The sequence below is a fragment of the Protopterus annectens genome, chromosome 3.part0 (genome assembly GCF_019279795.1).
Source record: "Protopterus annectens isolate FY-2018-M chromosome 3.part0, PAN1.0, whole genome shotgun sequence".
Classification (NCBI taxonomy): Eukaryota; Metazoa; Chordata; order Ceratodontiformes; family Protopteridae; genus Protopterus; species Protopterus annectens.
This window is the reverse complement of record NC_056731.1, coordinates 1197334260-1197355569: the sequence shown is the minus strand read 5'-3', so window position 1 is coordinate 1197355569 and position 21310 is coordinate 1197334260. Positions and strand designations below refer to the sequence as shown.

The following is a 21310-nucleotide window of genomic DNA, read 5'->3' as shown; positions in this document are numbered from 1 at the left end:
AATTGAAATTAACTGAAGTGGCAGTTAGACAGGTAGTTTCTGAATCAAAGCAGTGTGTCATCACTAATGCCTATTTCAGTAAGATGGTCTATGATCCTGTTGATCAGTCACTTCTCAAAGGCTCTGGTGATGTCAATAAAAGTTGTTCCAGTAATTAGCCCTTTGTCCATTCCAAGAATAATGTTGTCACTGAGCATCCTGATAACTGTAGATCTACTGTGACCAGACCAAAAGCCATGCTGCTTTTGAGAAAGAATATGGTCTTGGTTGATACACTGAATGAATTACTAATAAAGTAATTTTTCCTAGACTAGAGAAAATAGAAATGTGCTGAAAGTCGATGGATAGGATGGACTGGGTTTCTTAGGGAGAGGTTTTACAATAGCATTCTCTTCCAGATAATAAGCATATTATCAGCTGTTAGACACAGGTTGTAGATGTGTTTCAATGGGGTTATGATGTTGTCTCTACAGTGATAAATAAACCATGAGTGAAGGTTGTCAGTACCAGCAGAAGAACCTTTTTATGCAGCTCTCCTTTCCTTGTCCTTTTACCCTTTCCATGCTACAACTGGTATCCACAAACTGCTTAGATGACCTGCACCACACACTACTGCCACTAGCAATACATTATTGAGGTCCTACATACTCTCCATGAAACAGCAGTTGAGTTTTCCTATTTTTCTTGAAATATCCTCTTCCAAGCTGCCAATTCGTATACCTACGTCCAAGGTCATAGCCAGGTATATGACAAGTATGTGATGATATATTATTTGTAAACTTTACTTATTTTTTTGGGAATACCACACCAATTGTGGCTGAGATCACCCAATTGTGACTCCTTACCTCTGGTTCTGTAAATGTGGTCAGCCAGAGGCCCTTGACATTTGCCTTGATGTCACAGAAGCAAATGCCAAAAAGGAGCGGTCCCAGAACCAGTCTCTGATGGACTCAGCTTGTGAATGGTCACTTTGTAGAGGTGAACTCCCCATTTCTAAATTTCTGGGTCCTGTCTGTTAGCTGGCTATCCACCAGGTGACACGAGTTTAATGCCCTGGCCATGTTAAGGTAGGCAGCGTGAACTGTTTTGCCTGCAACCATTGCTTTGATGACCTTCTCAAAGAAATCCATCAAGTTCAAAAAGGTTGCATAGGGATGAGTGTTGCTGTTCTCCATTTGTGAGGCATGAAGCCTGTTTGAAGGCTACAATATCAATTCCACAGGGCCTGATAGGTCATGTTCCATGCTATTCAGATGGCATTCCGGGATATTGTCTGGGCCAATCAAGGCAGTGTACTTCGCTTTAGAGAGAGCACTGAGGACTTGTTCCCTAGTGATAGCAGAGGGAGTTTTATTTGATGATATTTCCTATGATGAAGTTGAGGGAGAGACAGGAATAAAGTTAGAGCTAAATTTGTCTGCCAGTAGGTTTGCTATATCTTTTGACACAGTATAGGTGGCTCCATTAACAATGAGTTCTGTACACAAATTACATATTGCCTTTGAGATTATAGATATGGTAAAATAATTCATTGTGGTTATCCTTGGCCTGGGAGGCCAAATTTGCCTCAAAGTTGGCTTTGGTAGACTTATCTATTTGTCCTCCTGAGTTGTTTGTTTAGTTTGATGAGAATGCCTTTATCCTGCTGGGTGCTACACCTCCTAGTTTTTGCAGGGATCATCTGGGAGTGTGGCCATCACATCCATTTAAAACAGAAGAGCAATATTCAGTAAAATATGCTCCCCACGATAGGGCTGCCATGACATGAAGTCCCCATGTAGGGTTGTGTTATCTAAGTGATCGATGTAAAGATTACATGCAGTCTTTATATGAGGGCATGCATTTAATTTTATGGCATTATTTTATAATAACAAGCTTCATTTAGTACCTTCCATATTCCCTTCACTGCTTAAAGCAATTCAGTATAAAATGTTGTGCTATATTACAATACATTACACAAACTTGGAGTATCAGTTGCCAAGGTATGTACATAAGCAATGGGGCTATTGCTTCCAACTCAAATATGAAATCTATGTCTATTTCATGCTCTCACTACAAAAAAAAAAAAAAAACAAACAAAAAAGAGAAGTATTGCATGTAACACATTTTTATGTTGCACAAAGCCTGTTTATACAATACAAAAATGCACTTCTGTTTGTCATTAAAAATTCTGTTTTACCAGGTCGGTATTCTTCACGGGCTGTATTAATCTGGACCTCTGTCTCTGCAGCTATATGCAGTTTCTGTATCACCTCCTCTGCTGTCCGTTTGGTATTGCTCAGTACAATGATAAGACTCTCATCCTCCACCAGTGAACCCTGGGTACTCGTCAACCGATACAGCAGATTATCTTCCAACTCCTTCATTTTCCTCTTGTTTGCCGTAACATCCTCCACCAGATCAGTTCTCTCTTTTTCTAGCTCCTGTTGGGGATATACACATTTTATTTTATCAATATATCAAATTCAGTTAAGCATGGTCTGATTTTTCATGACCGTGATGAAACATATTTTCTTTTTCTTTTTTCTTTATTTCTAGTTAAGCAGCTCATCTTAATACATTCTACCAATTATTACCAATATCAGTATGGTTAACTTTTAAACCATTTCTACCATTTCTATCAATGACCATATGTTTTTATCATACCTGAACTCATGCTAAGAGCAGTCCCTTCCTTATCCATTAGCTTGACTGCTGGTGAGGCTATGCATGTTCATGTTTATACTAAGGCATATACCCTACAGAAACTGTAGCACCTTTTCCTCCTGAATGGCACTATGCAACGACATGCATGTTTTTTTATGTCCCACCTAATGCACCCCATCACCAACCTTCTCTCTTAGCCTTTGCACTTGAAATATATTAGTTTATTTATTTAATTACTTAGTTGTTCGCCAGGTAAGTGGATTGGTCTATTGACCCTTTTCAGCCACAGCTCAAGCTCAAAAAGTATAAAATACAACACAGTCATTAAATCAACAATATTATATACAAAACTACTACAGAGCAAAATTCAAAACACAGTAAGATTGACCACAGATACAATAACATTAAAAGATCCAGTCAGAGTGCATATACAAAATGTAAGCTAAAATGTACATAAAATACACTCTAATCATACATAAAATACATAAACTACTATGTATGTGTGAAATGTTTGCATGCAAGATATCACATTAAGAGGCTGAGAAAAGTTTATTAAATGTATTTGAGTATTCATGAACTGGGATGGCAAGTTACTTCACCATTGTCATACTAGAAGTTGCAGGTGGATTTGGTATAGACATGCTGTTAAAAGTGCATCTTTGAAGCTTTTAATGGTTTCTAGAGATGTCTGTAAGCAGATGGTTCCAGGTAGCAGGTCCCAGTCAAGAGAAGGCTCTCACACCTACATTAGTTTTAAATGGAGGGTGCACTACAATGCAACTGTGGTCCTGTGTACTTCTGAATACATAAGGGTTGTCTTGTAAAGGTAACTTCACTCTTAAAGGAGGTAGTGACTGTGTTTTAGCAACTTGTAAATCACTCCTGCCCTCCACTGGACTGCTTGTATTTCTCCTCAGTCTAGCTCTCTACCAAGGGCTGGAGAAATATCTACAAACTCCTCAATCTGCCAGCCCTCCTCTCCCTGAGGCTTTTTCTGAGCCCAGGTCACTGGTGGCAGGGACAGATGTTTTGTCCTATACAGCAAGTTGGCCACCTCTTATCAGTCTTTCTAAGAACTACTACTACAGAACATTACTGAAAAATGCTATTAAAATTATTTTTTAACTTTATACATGCTCAGTTTCACTGCAGATTTATTGGAATGATGTTAGCACATACTGCTGACAAAGCACTTCTAACATAGCTATAAGCCATAATGAAAGGATCTTAAAAAAGTGAATACTATAGCAATAACCCACGCCTGGGTGTGGGTAATGCTGGCTTTACCCACGGTTGGCGTGGTTTGGTCCCATATAAGTTGATTTACAACGTGCACGCTGGCCAATCAGCGTGCACGTTTTGGAATATTAATGGGGGGGGGGTCATGGTATAATGATTTTTATAACATTTAAGTATTTATTTATTTATAAATTCATTCATTCATTCTGTCATTCAACTGTGATAGACAACTGATCTCAATGGACCAATTGCCTGCTGTTAGAAAAATGTGTATTTGAATACATGAGAAATGCTAGTTTAAAAAGCAAAGTAGTATATAATGCATTTTATTCTATTAATCATATGGTAGTAAGATTAATTCATGTCTAAATGTGAAGTAGTTTTAAAACTGCAGTGTGGCTTGAAGCAAAAGCTGATCCCTGACCCTGACAGAATGCTAGCTTAGCAAGTTTTAATGTTTATGCTTTTCACAAGTGATTATCTGCTGGGTCAGGAAATTAAATGTGTGAAATAATAATCTTCTGCTCTTCCTGTTAGAATGAGATGGCCTTGTATATGTGTTACTTAGATATCACGCAGCTGTGTGAGAAAGTGTAACAGAACAAAGACATGCATTAAAAGACTGAAGCTGCTATTGTATTCGAACTGATATGAAACCTTGAATAAATAACTTTATAGAAAGACATTATGACTGACCAGCTGGATAGTAAGGCCGTATTGTATCTAAAGGAAAAATTTTTTTTAAATGTACTGCATCAGCATTACTAGATGAATAGAATACTGTTAGTAAAAGTGATGTAGATACCTTGTGACTAACCACGTCAGTAAGGTGGGCATAATTTGAATGCAAACACTATAAAATATTCTGTACTTCCTGCATCATGTCAGACAAAATTCTGTACTTGTATGGTTTTTTGCCTCCTGGTGTACACTAGTAAACTTTTGAATCTGAACCTCCTGTGTATTGAATTCTGATTTTTTTATTTAACAGTTTGGTCCTTCGAGCCTGAATTCCCTTGGTAAGCTGCAGATCAGAGCATATCGGTGGTCGAATACTGCGCAGGAGAAGTTACCGAAATGGTTCTTCTTGAGTGAAAAGACCTCTGACTGAATTGTCGTGTGTAAAGAGGCTGGCCACTTTCTGATCTGTGGCCGAAGAGCGGAATTTGAACGTTTTTCAAAACCAGGAGGCTCAGGTAGGAAGAATTTGCCTTTTTTCTGTTTTAGATCAGGGACTAGGTTACAGTATATTGTTGTCAAGATTTGTTTTGCAGATCAGGGACAAAAGGAAGTACTGTATATTTGGTCATAGATCAGGGTAACAGAATAAGGTAGACAGTTATTCTAGATAAACTGTAAACAGGAACTAAGAATTTGATATCACGTGATAAAAAGGGTTACGTAACATTTTCTTTGACATGGGTAATCAGTGCACTAAAACCTTGAGATCCGCCTAACCGAAGACGCAAAATACATGCAATTACAGCGTTCTGATAACGTTAGGTATTATATGAAATGGGTTAATAAATATGAATTTGATGGTAAACTAGATAAACCTTCACTAGTTAAACTCCTTAAACAGCTTAAATCTGATGCAGGAGGTCAGGCAAAAAAGCAACGCCAACTAGGCATTCCTCAAGCACACAGGTGGATTGAGGAAGCAAATCGTAGGGAACAGAAGCTTAAAAATTCAAAAACATTATTTTTAGACAAAGAGGATAATAACTTGGTAATAGCTACAGCTCCTCCTCCTCCTCCCTTACCCCCTCCCTTACCCTTTTCAGGATATGAAGCGAGTGGACAGGCTGGTCCACCTCCGCATTATCCTGAAGTTTCAGTAAGACCACAACCATTTGTTAGAGATCCTATTGAGACTAGGTCCCGAACACGTAAAACACATAGGGACACAGAATCATACCAAATAGAGAGAAATCTACAGGATGAGAGTGAGGAAGAAATATGCCGACTTATAGAAGTTCCAAATCCTCAGGCAGGACAGGAAGGGCAGGATCCAACACTCTTAGTATATAGACCATGGACACCGGAAGACATCCGGAAGGCTACTGAGGGAATCCCCCATCCGAAAGTTAATTTTATGAAATTTTTAGAAGATTTACAAGGCATGAGGTTAAGTTACCACTTGAATGGGGAAGAAGTAGAAAAAGTAGTAAGACAAATTATAGGTCCAGATTGGCACATGATTTGTGGCGCCTGGAATCCTCGTAATGCAGAGCTCAGACCACTCCCACATAGTGATGCAGAGTTAGACAACAGAGTGAAAGGTCTGACAGACCGAATGGAAACCTAGAGCAGACTGGACTTGCATTAATCAATGCATACAACAGGAAAATGAGACAATAGATGGATACTATGCTAGATTATTAGAATGTTTTAATAAATATAGCGGTATGTCAGTTCCTGAGAACCAAACAAATGATTCCCCGTATGAACAACAATTAAAAAATGCATTTTTGAAAGGTTGCATTGCACCTATTAGTAGCTTCATTACGAAGCATATGATAGATCATCGAACAGGGAGGCTACAAGCCTTACTCGAATATGCTAGACATGCTGAGAGACATTTTAATAGTAAAAAGAAAAAGAAGGCACAAGTCTTCACTGCTGAAGACAGAGCTGAAGTATTTGTATTACAGTCAGGTAAAAAGGGCAAGAAGAATGCCCTGGGAAACAAACAGTCTGACAAACGATCAGAAGATTTTGAAGAGAGGAAAAAGAGAGGTGAATGCTTCAAATGCGGGAAAAAAGGGCATCTAGCAAGGGATTGTAGGCAAAACAAGAAGGTAATTACAGAAGATAAAGGAGATGAGGACTGACTATATGATAGTGAGGATACATCAAGTGAAAGTCAGAAATCATCAGGAAAACTTAATAAACAGAAAGCAAATGTAAATGTGATAGAAGGAGTAGAGGAAGTGCAAATAGATATGGAGGATGAAGAAAGTGAAATTTTGGACTTAGTATTATTGAGCTTAGAGCTCTACTTGGCAGATACGAAACCGGAAGTTACACTTCTAGTGGAGGGAAGGGAAGTCAAATTCCTGTGAGGCTCAGGAGCGTCATGGACTTTGATACACCCCTCCAAGTTACCAGAACATTCAGAATCACCTGATTATATACTAGTAAAAGCTGCAAATGGACAGCTATACAGGGAACCACTTTCCCATGATATAGCAATAACTGACCCTGTTTCAGGTATGACCCAGAGAAGTAAAATAGTTGTGTCTGCAAAGTGTCCAGTAAACCTATTGGGCAGGGACCTTATGCAGATATTTGGCATAGCAGTAGTTCCAACTGTACAAGGTATGGAGGCACAGAGACAAATGGATACCTTTGTAGTGCGAACGGAGGGTGAAACTTTTTACTGGTACAGCCAGGACCTAGTCACGACTGGTCCAGGGGCAGTAACCGAGGAACTGATAAACGTAGCCATCAGTAAAGCCCCCTCCCTTGACAGTGATCGATAGCATTTGTTACACTGTACTCTATACTACTGTACCACACCAGGACCTGATAGAGAGTATGAGCAAGAACTGTTTAGAAATCGTGCAACTAGATTGGTTTTGCGTACTTTGTACTGGGATACTGAGGGGAACAGTGTAGTTAGCTGTTCATTACCTCAAGAATTCCTTGCATTGTATAGATCAAATTGGTTGCCACATGTCAGCTTGACAAAGAACAAAAGTGTCAAATGGGCAGATTTAGGAGAAAAAGTAACAAGATGGGAGAAACAGACTGATTTAGAACTATCAGAACAAGGGATACAAAAACAAAGACTGAATTGGCTGACACAGGCACATCCAGCTGTACACTTGCAATCTAGCGAGGACAGCTGATTAGCATTTTATTAGAAGAAGAAGAAAAGACCTTATGTGAAATTCGACAACTCTCTGGTCAACAGGCAAGTCAGATGTAGGACTTATTCGAACAGCAGGACCAGTTACAATAACCCCAAAGTCAGCTTTCAGACCACAGAAAAGATAATACCCTTTGAGAAAGGATGCAGAAATAGGAATTAAGCCTATAATAGCAGCATTACTCAAAGAAGGAGTACTGGTAGAATCTCCTGATTCACCATGTAATATACCCCTATTTCCTGTTAAAAAAGCAAACGGGGAATGGCGGATGGTACAAGATTTACAAGCTGTAAATAATGCAGTAATACCTAGAGCACCTACGGTGCCAGACCCACATACTTTGTTAAATGATTTAGAACCGCAACAGAAGTATTTCTCTGTGGTAGACATTAGCAATGCTTTCTTTTCAATACCTATACATCCTGATAGTCAATATTGGTTTGCATTTACATTTCAGGGTAAAAGGTATAATATACCGACTACCGCAGGGATATTGTGAGAGCCCAACAATTTTGCACAAGAAATGGCTAGCAACCTGGCAGGATTTACCCCACCAGGAGGTAGTCAAATTCTACTTTATGTAGATGACATCTTGCTAGCAGCCCCCACCCAGCAACAGTGCAGGGAGGATACAGTAGCATTATTGAAATTTTTAGCAATACAAGGACACAAAGTAAACAAAAATAAGTTACAACTTTGGAGAAAACAAGTTAGATACTTGGGATATGTAATATCCAATGAAGGTAGAATACTAGATGAGGAAAGAAAAACAGCGATTTTGCAAGCACCCAAACCAACAACCAAGAAAGTAATGATGTCTTTCTTAGGTACAACTAATTTTTGTCGGAGCTGGATACCAAATTATGCTTTGGAATCTGCTCCACTGACTGATTTGATATATAAGACACCAATGGCAGCACAAGATATTTTACAATGGACAACAGAAGCAGAAACGGCTTTCTGCAGGTTGAAGCAGTTGATAGCTTCTTCATTAGTTTTAGGACTTCCAAATTATCACAAACGGTTCTTTCAGACCGTAGATTGTAAGCAAGGATATATGACGTCAGTATTGACGCAACAACATGGGGACAAGCAACGCCCCATAGCCTACTATTCATCACAGTTAGACCCAGTGGCGATCTTTGCCTCACTGTGTACAAGCAGTAGTTGCAGCCGCAATGGCAGTGCAGGCTTCGGCCTCAGTGGTGTTATTCCACCCTCTCACATTGAGAGTGCCTCATGCAGTTGCAATAATTTTACTGCAAGAGAAAGTGGCATACCTTTCTCCTGCTAGACATCTTTCATGTATGACTATACTGCTGAGCCAACCTCATATGACAATTGAACGATGTACGACATTGAATCCATCAACATTACTTCCAACTCCTGCGGAGGGCACACCACACAGCTGCCTGCAGGAAATTGAACAGTTAGCTTTACCTAGACAAGATCTTACAGATATGCCCTTGGATAATGCCGAGGTGACATATTACGTGGACGGCTCATGCAGAAGGGGTTCTACAGGGAAGAATCTGGTGGGATATGCAGTAGTTACAGACACTGAAATTTTAGAAGCTCAATCCTTACCACACAACTTATCTGCACAAGCAGCAGAGTTGATAGCTTTGACGAGAGCATGTACTTTAGCAAAAAACAAGTGTGTAAACATATATACTGACAGTCCATGCTTTTTCTACAGTACATGTATTTGCACAACAATGGAAAAATAGAGGAATGATAACATCTAGTGGAAAACCTATTAATCATGCGCAATTTATTTTGGAGTTATTAGAATCTATTCAGTTACCTACCAAAGTAGCTATTTGTAAATGTGTAGCTCATACAAAACAACAAGATAAGATTTCGAAAGGCAATGCACGAGCTGATGCAGCTGCAAAGCAAGCAGCCTCAGACTCAGAAACTTTACTTTTAAATGAGGAATTACAACCCTCTGAGATTTTAGATTTAGACATGTTAAAAACAATGCAGACGCTTATTACAAAAGCAGAAAAACAAAAATGGGTAAAACAAGTTGCAATTCTTGAGAATGGACTGTACATTTCCAAAGAAAGAAAACCAATATTGCCGTCTAATTTATTTAGATATGCAGCTTTGTTGAGCCATGGGCAGTGCCATGTCTCAACAGGGGGGATGGTACAGTTAGTAAATCGAATATTCCAAACATACGGATACACAAACTACACAAAAAAATTTTGTGCAGCTTGTCATACTTGTAACAAGCATCATGCACAACGAGCATTTAAAACGAAGCAAGGAAGTTTTCCTATACCACCATACCCGTTCCATACTATCTGTATGGATTTCATAGAATTGAATAAATGTGAAGGGAAGAAGTTTTGTTTAGTTATTGTAGACATGTTTTCTAAATGGGTAGAAGCTTTTCCAACCAAAAATCTGGATGCAGCAACAGTGGCAAAAGCCCTGATAAAAGAAGTAATTCCTAGACTTGGCATTCCGGAGAGGATTTATAGTGACAATGGCACACATTTTGTGAATCAGACGATTCACCAGCTTGGGAGATTTTTTGGTATCTCCTTGAAGAACCATTGTGCTTACCACCCACAGTCAGCAGGACTGGTGGAAAGGTACAATGGTACCCTAAAGAACAAGTTAAGGAAGCTAGTAGAAGAGACCCAAAAGAATTGGATATACTGTCTGCCTTTAGCATTGCTGAGTAAGAGAACGGTTCCAAATGCAAAGGGTTTGACTCCCTTTGAGATGATTTTTGGGAGAGCATACTATGTGCCTCAGTGGAAAGCTCTCATGCCTGCAGAGCAAGAGGCTGACAGTTCGTTAGCAGAGTATATGAAGAAATTGTTAATGAATAAGTCTGTTTTGCAGTTTAACTCTCTTTCAGATAAGGAACAGACCAGACCGGTGGAAGTAGTCGTGGGCCCTGGAAGTTGGGTGTGGCTGAAAGTGACGAAAAGGAAAAACTGGGCGAGTCCAAAGTGGGAAGGTCCGTACCAGGTTTTGTTGGCAACACCTACTGCAGTTAGAGTGGCCGAGAGGACATCCTGGGTTCATTTAACGCATTGTAAACCAGTAAAGAACTTTCAACTTGATAAAAACTTTGTGACTGATACACAACCAGACCAAGATGGCCAAAAACAAAGCGAATAGAAGTTTATATCAACCCCAGAGATGTTGCATAATCATTTTGTTGTGTGTACATTTATTAACTGTAATTGTGACAATTTTCCTCTTGCTGTGGTTTATCCTACACACAACCACACAAGTGAAAGTGGGAAGGCGTGATGAAACGTCTATAGAGTGGCATCCAAATTTTAACACATACCTGGCCATGAAACATGTGTATGCAGAGACTATGAACATTTCAAATTGCTGGGTTTGTACAGCTATACCCACAGCATATGGAGGACTGGTAATGTCCACTGTCCCTTTGGGGATAAATGAGACTTGGGAGAATTTACTTTTCAACACAGGAACTGTGAGATCACAGGACAAAATAGCTTTATTTTTACCTGTCACACAAAAAGGAGTTGTATGTTTCTATAAAAATGACACTCTCCAGGTGGGCTGGAGCAATTGCAATATAACCATATCTTACCGATGTTATATTAAGAATAGTAATGGCAATACTTTTTGCAATACTAATTATGACTCGTATTTAAACTCATTGAAAACAACTATGAGTGACATTCAAAAATCCAGTTTTGTTTAAACAATTGTCAGTTATAGATCAAAAATGTTTCATGCAGGGCTGATGCGTATTAGTACTAAAGTAGAAAACTGTTATTTTATTTGTGGGAAAAAGGCATATAAATGGTTACCTGAGAATTGGTTCGGCAGTTGTTTTTTGGGTTACTTGGTTCCGGCAATAAGACATACTGCAGAATTACCTTTGGGTAAGATACAAAACGTAAGGGAAACAGCTCGAAAATCTGAAGGTCCAGTTAAGAAACCTGTGAATCCAGTTGGGAAGATCGAAGCTGGTTGGAAAGACCATAATTCAGTAAAAGATAAAAGCGAATTGACTCATATGGACTTGAGTGACAGTGTTATATCCTGGGCAGGAATACTCCCAGCTTATGGAGCAGTCAAATTGATCTGGGAGCTGAGGAAGTTGTCGAAACTTCTCGAAGTAATGAGTAATGCAACTTTTTCCACCCTAGAATTGGTGACTGATGAACTGAACGCAATGAGAACTGTTGTGCTACAAAATCGGATGGCTCTTGACTTTACCCTAGTGGCGAGAGGTGGTACGTGCGCGCTTATCAAAGAAGAATGCTGTGCTTTTATCCCTGACAATCGCCACGAGATAAATGATCACCTAGAGGTAATTCGGCAAGTATCAGCCATGACTGAACCAGGCCCAAACCCACTGATGGACTTTTTCCAGAATCTGTTTGGGGGGTGGGGTTCCATCCTAATGAACATTCTAATTGCTATTTGTGTGGGTATACTCCTAATAAGGGCATGTGTTTGCTGTGGAATTCCCTGCATGAAAAGATTAATCAAAGATTTTGTTGATGTATCTGTTACTGAAACTTTCTACCAAGATATTGAAATTGAAAGATTGATTTCAGATGACGCTTTCTCTGAAGTATAGATTAAATTACTCACCTAGCTGAAAATCCTGAGCGGAAAAGGCTAGGAGATGAAATGACACTATGCATACTTCAAAATAGAATAAAAAGTATTAATAGGGGGAAAATGTTAGAAAAATGTGTATGTGAATACATGAGAAATGCTAGTTTAAAAAGCAAAGTAGTATATAATGCATTTTATTCTATTAATCATGTAGTAGTAAAATTAATTCATGTCTAAATGTGAAGTAGTTTTGAAACTGCAGTGTGGCTTGAAGCAAAAGCTGATCCCTGACCCTGACAGAATGCTAGCTTAGCAAGTTTTAATGTTTATGCTTTTCACAAGTGATTATCTGCTGGGTCAGGAAATTAAATGTGTGAAATAATAATCTTCTGCTCTTCCTGTTAGAATGAGATGGCCTTGTATATGTGTTACTTAGATATCACGCAGCTGTGTGAGAAAGTGTAACAGAACAAAGACATGCATTAAAAGACTGAAGCTGCTATTGTATTCGAACTGATATGAAACCTTGAATAAATAAATTTACAGAAAGACATTATGACTGACCAGCTGGATAGCAAGGCCATATTGTATCTAAAGGAAAAGTTTTTTTAAATGTACTGCATCAGCATTATTAGATGAATAGAATACTGTTAGTAAAAGTGATGTAGATGCCTTGTGACTAACCACGTCAGTAAGGTGGGCATAACTTGAATGCAAACACTATAAAATATTCTGTACTTCCTGCATCATGTCAGACAAAATTCTGTACTTGTATGTTTTTTTGCCTCCTGGTGTACACTAGTAAACTTTTGAATCTGAACCTCCTGTGTATTTAATTCTGATTTTTTTATTTAACACCCGTTTTGTCCAGACATATAAAAAACAGCATTAAACAAGTAGTCAAACAAAGGAGTTACACAGGCAAACAGAAATGTGGGTAGTAGTGTTATTAAAATCTAGGTTCAACTGTTAGAACCTAGCAAACAGATTAATGTTTGTATTGTCTCCCTTGTGCTCTATTTATGTGTACTGGTATAAATGCCATACACATTGTCAAGGAAAGAACTAGCATCATACTATTATCATATAATGCTATAGTTGGCCAGCAAGGAATATGCATACAGGCTAATGAACATTTAAATATTGAATAAAGTTAAGCCATTCTCCTTTACAGTGTACATACCATCACAATCTGATCTGATGTCACAATGTGCCATGATTTCAGATTAATTGGCCACATTTTGGGGGCCATAACACCCCCCCCCCCGAAAACCTGACTCCTTCCACTATAACCTTACTTTTACCCCATCTCAAAACGTGCATAACTTTTCTATCCTCTCTTTCTATAACTAACTGCATGAGGTCTCACAAAGTCTTGATAAATTACTGCTGTTCAGGACTACAAATCTTCAACCATTTATAATCCTAAATCTGATACTCTATTGTACAAACTCCATCAACACTACTAATAATATTGCATAACACAGATATGTATTATGCATGTAAATAATTTGTACTGTTGTGGTCTCACTATGTAGGTAAATAATTTGCACCGTTGAGCTCATACTATTTCCATGCACTGTGACTCTATATATACTCTGTATTGTATGTTAGCTCTTGTATGTATTATTAATATATGTGGAGCTTTTCTCCCCGGGCCTCCACTGAAAATGGGCTCACCTAGCCCCAATGGACTTTCCTGGTAAACAAATGCAATAAAAAAAAAAATAAATAAATAATAAGTAATTTTATCATTTCGTGGATATGAAAGCTCACTTAATAACTACTAATATAAAAATGTAATTCAGGAATTAAGAATGTTTCTCTTAAGTACATACTTCATCCCTGCATCATTGGATTATGTATATAAAAATTATTTTAGCTGTCCCAAATCAGCTTTTGCAACTATCTTGACTGCAACATGAACTGTGTATACAATGCTGTTGTTCAAAATAATCTCAATTCTAGTACATTTTTGTAGTCTCTCTCATTTCTGGGACTTATACAAATATTTTACATTATATACTGACAATAAGGGTCAAATTAATGAAAGAAAGATATCTAGAAAAATGGAAATCTGAAAATGATTACTGTTATTGGAAAAGCTGGATGATTCAAAGTTTAAATTCAAATATGGGAAAACTACTGTGTTGGAATGTTTCATTCTCTATTGCCAATCATACTGATACATTAAAGAAAAACAAACAAATTGAATATGTATTGCTAGAGCCTAAACATACACTCAAAACATAACCTTAATCCAGTAAAATTGTGCAGTAAAACATATGAGAAGCTGATTAGCTTGTTAAAAGTCAATTAAATCCCAGGCAAAGCAATACAACAAAAAATTAAAGATTATTTCTTACAACAGAAAGATAACAAATCTATTTCTGAATATGCTGCTGAGTTAAAGAAGTTAGCTCAAGGCTTCCACCACTATGCAAGACTGATGCATGGTAGAAATAACAGTAGTTTTAGAGAAATATGACACATGAGAAAGACTTAAATGTTGGTAAAGTTTTTGAAATTTGTAGAATAAAAACAGGAATGATGCAGAGATTGGATATTATAATGTATAATGTATACAGAAATAAAATGCAAGAGAGTCCAAGCGTGGATAAAGTATGTTTTTTCAAATAATTTTATTAGTTTTAAAATATTTACAATATGTAAATATAAAACAGAAAGGAAGATTTAACATTTAAAATTACATCAGATACCTTTCAATTCATTAAAATCAAATCTTCAAAATGGTTTTCGTTATGTTTGACTATTAACATCTCCGATCTGTCCCAGCAAGAAGATTTTACAATACCATTTTCAGATCTTAACTTCTTTACTTCTTTATTATTCTATAAAATAGTGGCAGAATCTAATAAATGTTTAAATAAAGGAACTGAATCAAATTACCATTTTCTACTAATTACTTTTCTAGCAAATGTTAAAAGACCGCAGAACATACAATACTGATTACTACTTATAATATAAGGTACTGCAGCATTTACAAAAATTGTTGCTCTTGTTAGATCACATCTATTTGTCCATATTAGATCATATTTATCTGTCCATATTGCCTAAAATAAATTTACATCTTTCCAATACTTATCATTTTTTTTCGCATTCCACAAATGGATGTATACAGTCTGATTTAACTGTTTTATATATCTCCAGCATTCAGAGTTACCTAACTTACTAGATTTTGATATCTGAAAGGGTGTGAATTTTTCAGTAAAGAGTTGAAGATGATAAACCAATAGATTTTAATATCAATCTTTTGTTTCTGTCTTCTGCTAGATCTTTTACCTCTACTGATACAATAAAATTCCAACACGTATTGTCACAGCTGTTATATTGTTAATTATAATTTAAGTAAAAATGAAATAATGAATAACAAATTCTTATGGTTATCAAAAAATTATATATAGAAAGGAATATAACAGTAACATTGGATTCAAGTTAAATGATGACTGCATTGAATATCTGTAGAAACTGTTTAGTGACCCACTGTTTAAAAAAATGGAAATTCGTAATACTCCCAACTGCATGTACACCAGGATTTATAGAAAGTCATAACCTTATTAATGACATTTCTTAAAAATAAAAATATAACAGTTTAGCATGATTGTTTAGACAAAGGTTATAGTATGGATAACACACACAGATTACCATTATATTGTATACTTGAAAAGTGCAAAGGTCAGTTGTGTTATATGGATAATAATGAAAAGCATAACTTTCCTAAATTTTTTACGTACTTAACATCTATTATTCAAGGGAATATACATTTAAAGGGGGACTCTCTAAACATGATAACGTGTGTTTTGAAAATGATGGAAATCATAAGCAGCATATGAGAAATATTGTAACTGTTGTCTGGTCACACTGGAAATGTCTGCAAAAAGGAAAACAGACTTTTCACGTGGCAGACAATTTAAAAAAGTGACAATTTCAGCTGACATTTCAAAAGGCAGAAATTGAACAGCCAGTCCTAGAAATCATGTTGCATACAATGTGCATGGAACAGAGATTGCAGTGGAGCCATAGCAGTATAGCCAAGTATACACTGTGTTAGAAAAAAAAAAAACTCATCAATATTCAATCGCAAGTTGGATCTATGGATAGGAAGCAGAGAATGTATACTAGTATTGCCCAGTGTAATACTATGGACAGAGAGAGTTCCTAAATGCTTTATCCCAATTATAGGTCATCTCAAATTATCTATGGTATGATCCCAGTTATTCTCACTAGGGATTATGTATAATTATCAACCATGGGATGGATAAGGCCAATCTAACACCAAATTGGCTAGGTTAATTCAAGCAGCAAATTGCATTTAAGTGACAAAAAATACTCAGATGGATTTGCTCAAACAGAAGAGATTATCTTTTGGAGTGTTCTCCACAGTTGCTATATCTCAAACAACAACATGACGTTGAAATGTTTCAGTTTGCTAAGATTATGTTTTTATAACTGTCACAACAGGACATTGCGTTTACCAGGTAAGAAAATGTTGGCCTATGCACAAAAATAATATATGCATATTTTTAGAAAATTAAGTGACAGTTCTGGATCATAAAAAATAGATGCAACATTTTTACTCCCAACAAAGATAAAGTCTAAGTTCAATGCACAACATTCAAATAATGTGACAGAAATAAAAGCTTTTTCGGGAATACTTTACTACTATAATATGTTTATGCCAAAACTGTCAATTGTGCCCATAAAGATGTACAGTTATACTGGAGACTACAGCAAGACAGAACTGGTGGAGTTTCTAAACAAATACTTAAGTCTTTTGATGTACTGTACATTATATTTGAAATACATCGTCACAACAGATGCATTCACATATGTTTTTGGTGCAGTAATTCCATATAATATGTAAGAATGGTCTGGCCAAACTATTCATTTTGTGTCTAACATCTGGACAACTATAGAAAAAACAAACAAACACACACACACACACACACACACACACACGCTTCCTTTTGATAATAATAACAGATCCTTTTCATGAAGAAGTTGAAGCTGCTCTTTATTATTGACAGCTCTCTTAATCACATTGCACTATAGTCAATATGTATTGAGTCAAGTGTAGGACTTTAGCAGTTTTTGTTGTGTTACTGTGGAGTTAGTATAAACAGGTTACAGTAAAGTAGTGGCAGAGACCCCATATGGGGGGGTACGAGTCCAAAGTCTCCCAATATATAATACTGTCAGGTGTGTGTGCACGTACATGTAATGTAGCATGGAAATGGATGTGTGGTATGGATTTGCAATCAGCAAAATAAGCTAGTTTCCTTTTTTGATTGGGTGTGTCTTGTGGTGTGTGGAGGCAACTGGATGTGTATTCAGTGAGTGTGTTTTTATAATGTGAATGCTGACCACTTTAGCTATCGACATATTTCTGTAGATTATGTGTGCATGTATGTATGTATATGGCGATAGATGTGTGTGTATGTATATATATATATATATATATATATATATATATATATATATATATATATATATATATATAAAATTTATGTATGTATAGAAGCACACACACAGAGGTAGAGATATACCATTCAGGCAGACCATAAGTCATTTATTTTGCTGTTTGAGAAATGGTCTGAACTGAGAGGCAGAATAGTACCTGGAAGAAAATACACTATGTCCTTAAATATGTCTTTATGTAGGGGGCTGTATAAAAAGCACGTCATGCTCAATAAAATCTATTCTGATGTCACTCTGCTTATGTGGAAAGAGGGGACCCTCTCTAAATATGTCATTGTTAATAGTTGGTTATATTCACCTGATCAGCTGGTAACACATTCTCATTTAATAATAATGAGATGCAAGCTAAATCACAAATGTTTGCTCCAAGGATTATACGACAGTCCATATTACAGGAAGCATACAAGCATTAAATACTTTAACTTTTGCCCAGAATGCAAAGTGATAAAGATACATGCTTTAAGTAGGCCACTATTTATCAGAATATTAGCACTCTTAATTCCAAAGAAAAGAACTGTGACACTGTATTCATCAGGATGCTATTCTAATGTCAGCTGTACAAATCAGTTAGTGGACAAGGAAATATCCAGTGATGCTGACAGTCTCATAATGCATGATGATTATTTTTCTAGACTACAGCAAACCTGAATTTCACCTTTTGTGCCCAGAAACATTGAATTCACTCTACAAAACAGACACATCATATGGAACCCAGAGTCATAATCCCGCAAATTAGCAAATGGTGTTAGTGCAGTTACAAGAACCATCCTGGTATCACATGCATGAAAGGTCTGGCTAAATTTTTCTATAGTGGCGCAAAAGTAATCAGTTGTGTCTAAACAGTTGCCTAGCAAAGAGAAGACTGTAGCCAGTTATTCTGTATCAGTATGACTACGCAGAGAAAACAAAGATTTCACCACTTTGATTATGCAAGCCTGTTTCTTGGAAAATGATTGTGACCACTGTGATTATGTATTTGAACTGGAGGTAAACCTTATGATAAACTCAACTGCAGGCACAGCTACTGAAAACCCATGGACATATTTTAGCACTTGTGAAATGCCAGAAATTATATTACTTAAGAATGAAAAAAACCTTTACAAATAAAGAGAATTTGTAAGAAAAATGAAATGCTACACATTACGTCTACTTCTAATTCTTTACTGAATAAGTTAGTAGGGCAAAAACTGCTAACATTCAAAGACTGCATAAAAAATGACTTCCAGCACACCTGAAACACAAGTATATATTGGTTTGATGAAATTGTTTTTAAACTCATCTACTTTACTGTCATCTGTCAAGATGGGAGTGGGCAATAAACGTATATACTTGATTTGACAATAAATAATCATACAAAAAAGTACAAAGGTATAATACTGAAGCAATGTGCTTTTGAGACAAACGATGTGGTAGTTATGAAAAAATCTTCGTCTAGAAGAAAAGAAAAGAAAAGGATACTTGGAAAAAATTGCAGCTGTCTAAGGTACTTGCCCTAACAGTATGTGAATGACTACTTTCTAGGTAACTCACGACATATGGTAATAACAATCTTGTAGCACCCAGATTAACCTCTATCTTAGCAGTAGTAAAGAAATCATTACCAGTATGATCTCTAGCCACCATTCCTGCTTGCAGGTTATCTTTAGCTTGACCATTTGGAGTACCCTCAAGTATAAAAGCAGGTTGCAATAGCTCTGTTTATAAGAGCTTCAGCCACTGAAGCAAAAGTTCCCATGCTCTAGCTAACAGAGCAGGTAGTCACATTTGGGATTCTTCAGCAGATAGCCTAGTTATGTGGTTGCACACAACTTTCTCATATACCCAAGTCAGCAGGATACTGAGAAGTTGCCTTCCATAGGTAATGCAAGGAAGGCATCAGTTCAATTCAAAAATTTCACCTAGTTAAAATAGTGAGCACCTTATGTATGTTTCATTACAGTAGCCAAGATCACACTGACAGGACCTGCACTCTTTCTGGTATCTCAAATGATGAGGCATTGGTGGTAGTTCACTTCAAAAAGCACACGATAATTACAGACACTTTCACTTCAAACAGCTGCAAAAGCAGTGGGAGAAAACAAAGAAGCAGACCATAGAAGGTAGTGAACAGGAAAAAACTCAGATTCCTCTGCTGTCACAGGGAGTATTACAGCATTTTTCCTCTAGTTTTTTTTCACAATCCATAACAATAGTAGAATGCTAATCTAAGTAAGCAAAATAGAGATGGATGCCCTTATAAGCATGTCTGAAATGGTAAAAGCAGCAAAATCCTCCCGTGTCCTTGAAATGACAGTTTAGATTGTAATATTTTAAGAAAGACCACATAATTGTCGTACAAATGACCTCTGATGAAACAGCCCTTATGAAAGCCAGAGAGATACAAGTTGGTGAACTTGCTGTGGACCCCAAATAGTCTTCTACCAGAGTAACAGTAAAACTTACATAACTGGCATCTTGTTGGATATTACTTTGCCAACAATTGAACAATTTTGTTTTTAGAGAAAAGGATATGTACAGCTGGTCTACTCCTGATGTCCCTAGCCTTAGAAATAGAACTACAAAGATGTCTCTGAGGAGCCATACAATGTAGAATTGTTTCATCTGGGTTGTAAGGATGAAGACATTACTATAACAACTGTAAATTTTGATTAAGAGCAAGGTTTGCCAATACTTTAGGCACAAAGAAAGGGCTGGTGGATAAACTGGCCTTGTCCTTAAAGACGACGATTTTGAGGCTACCAGCACATAAATGCCTGCAGCTCTAAAACCTTTTGGTGGATATAAACAAGGCTAAAATCCTTGCTAATTTTTTAAAAAGACTGTTTCAAAGGTTGGCTTTTTCATTTTTTTCTAAAATAACGTTATGTTCCCAGTGAGGAGCCAATGTAATTTTGGATGACTGAAGATGAAGGTGAAACACTGTACTTTGACAGAAGTGTAAAACAATCCAGAACTCAATAAACAAAGCATTTCATTCTGTCTAAATAAACATAATTCCTTCAGTCATAAGAAAATACAATGCAAAACTTCTAATGAGAAGCCCAAGAAAAATAAATATATACTATAGAAGCAATACCATGTGCAAGTAAATAATCCACTGTGATAAGCCATTTGATTGCTATTTCTGCAAGAAAAAAATGTGCTGCGGGGACATTTGCGTGCACAAGACTTTTTTTTTTTTTTTTTTTTTTTGTTAAGAGTAGTTATTAATACTGTGCATTCTGGCTTAGGAAGGATACTCTTACTGACTAACAGATGGCAAGAGGGGAAAGAAATATTACAGTCAAACTTTCATTATTACTGCTAAAGAGACAGGAGATCAAGAAGGATGCTATGAGATTGGCATTACCCATTTATTACTAATTACCAAGGAAACAACAAACAAGTCAATCTTCCTTTGTTAAGGTGAGTACCGCAGACCACTGTAGTTTCTTTCCAAAAATCTTTTTTTTTTCTACGTGCCAAATTTTTTTCAC

At 36.8% G+C, this 21310-nt stretch overlaps 1 protein-coding gene across 1 annotated transcript in view; it reads right to left on the bottom strand.

Annotated features, from left to right (window-relative positions):
- The window catches only part of DNAH5 (dynein axonemal heavy chain 5), a 1226896-nt gene that overhangs the window by 400657 nt on the left and 804929 nt on the right, over nucleotides 1–21310 (bottom strand). The window contains exon 28 of the mRNA XM_044065791.1: nucleotides 2180–2423. Within this exon, the coding sequence (XP_043921726.1) occupies nucleotides 2180–2423 (244 nt within the window). The remainder of the gene's footprint in view (nucleotides 1–2179; nucleotides 2424–21310) is intronic.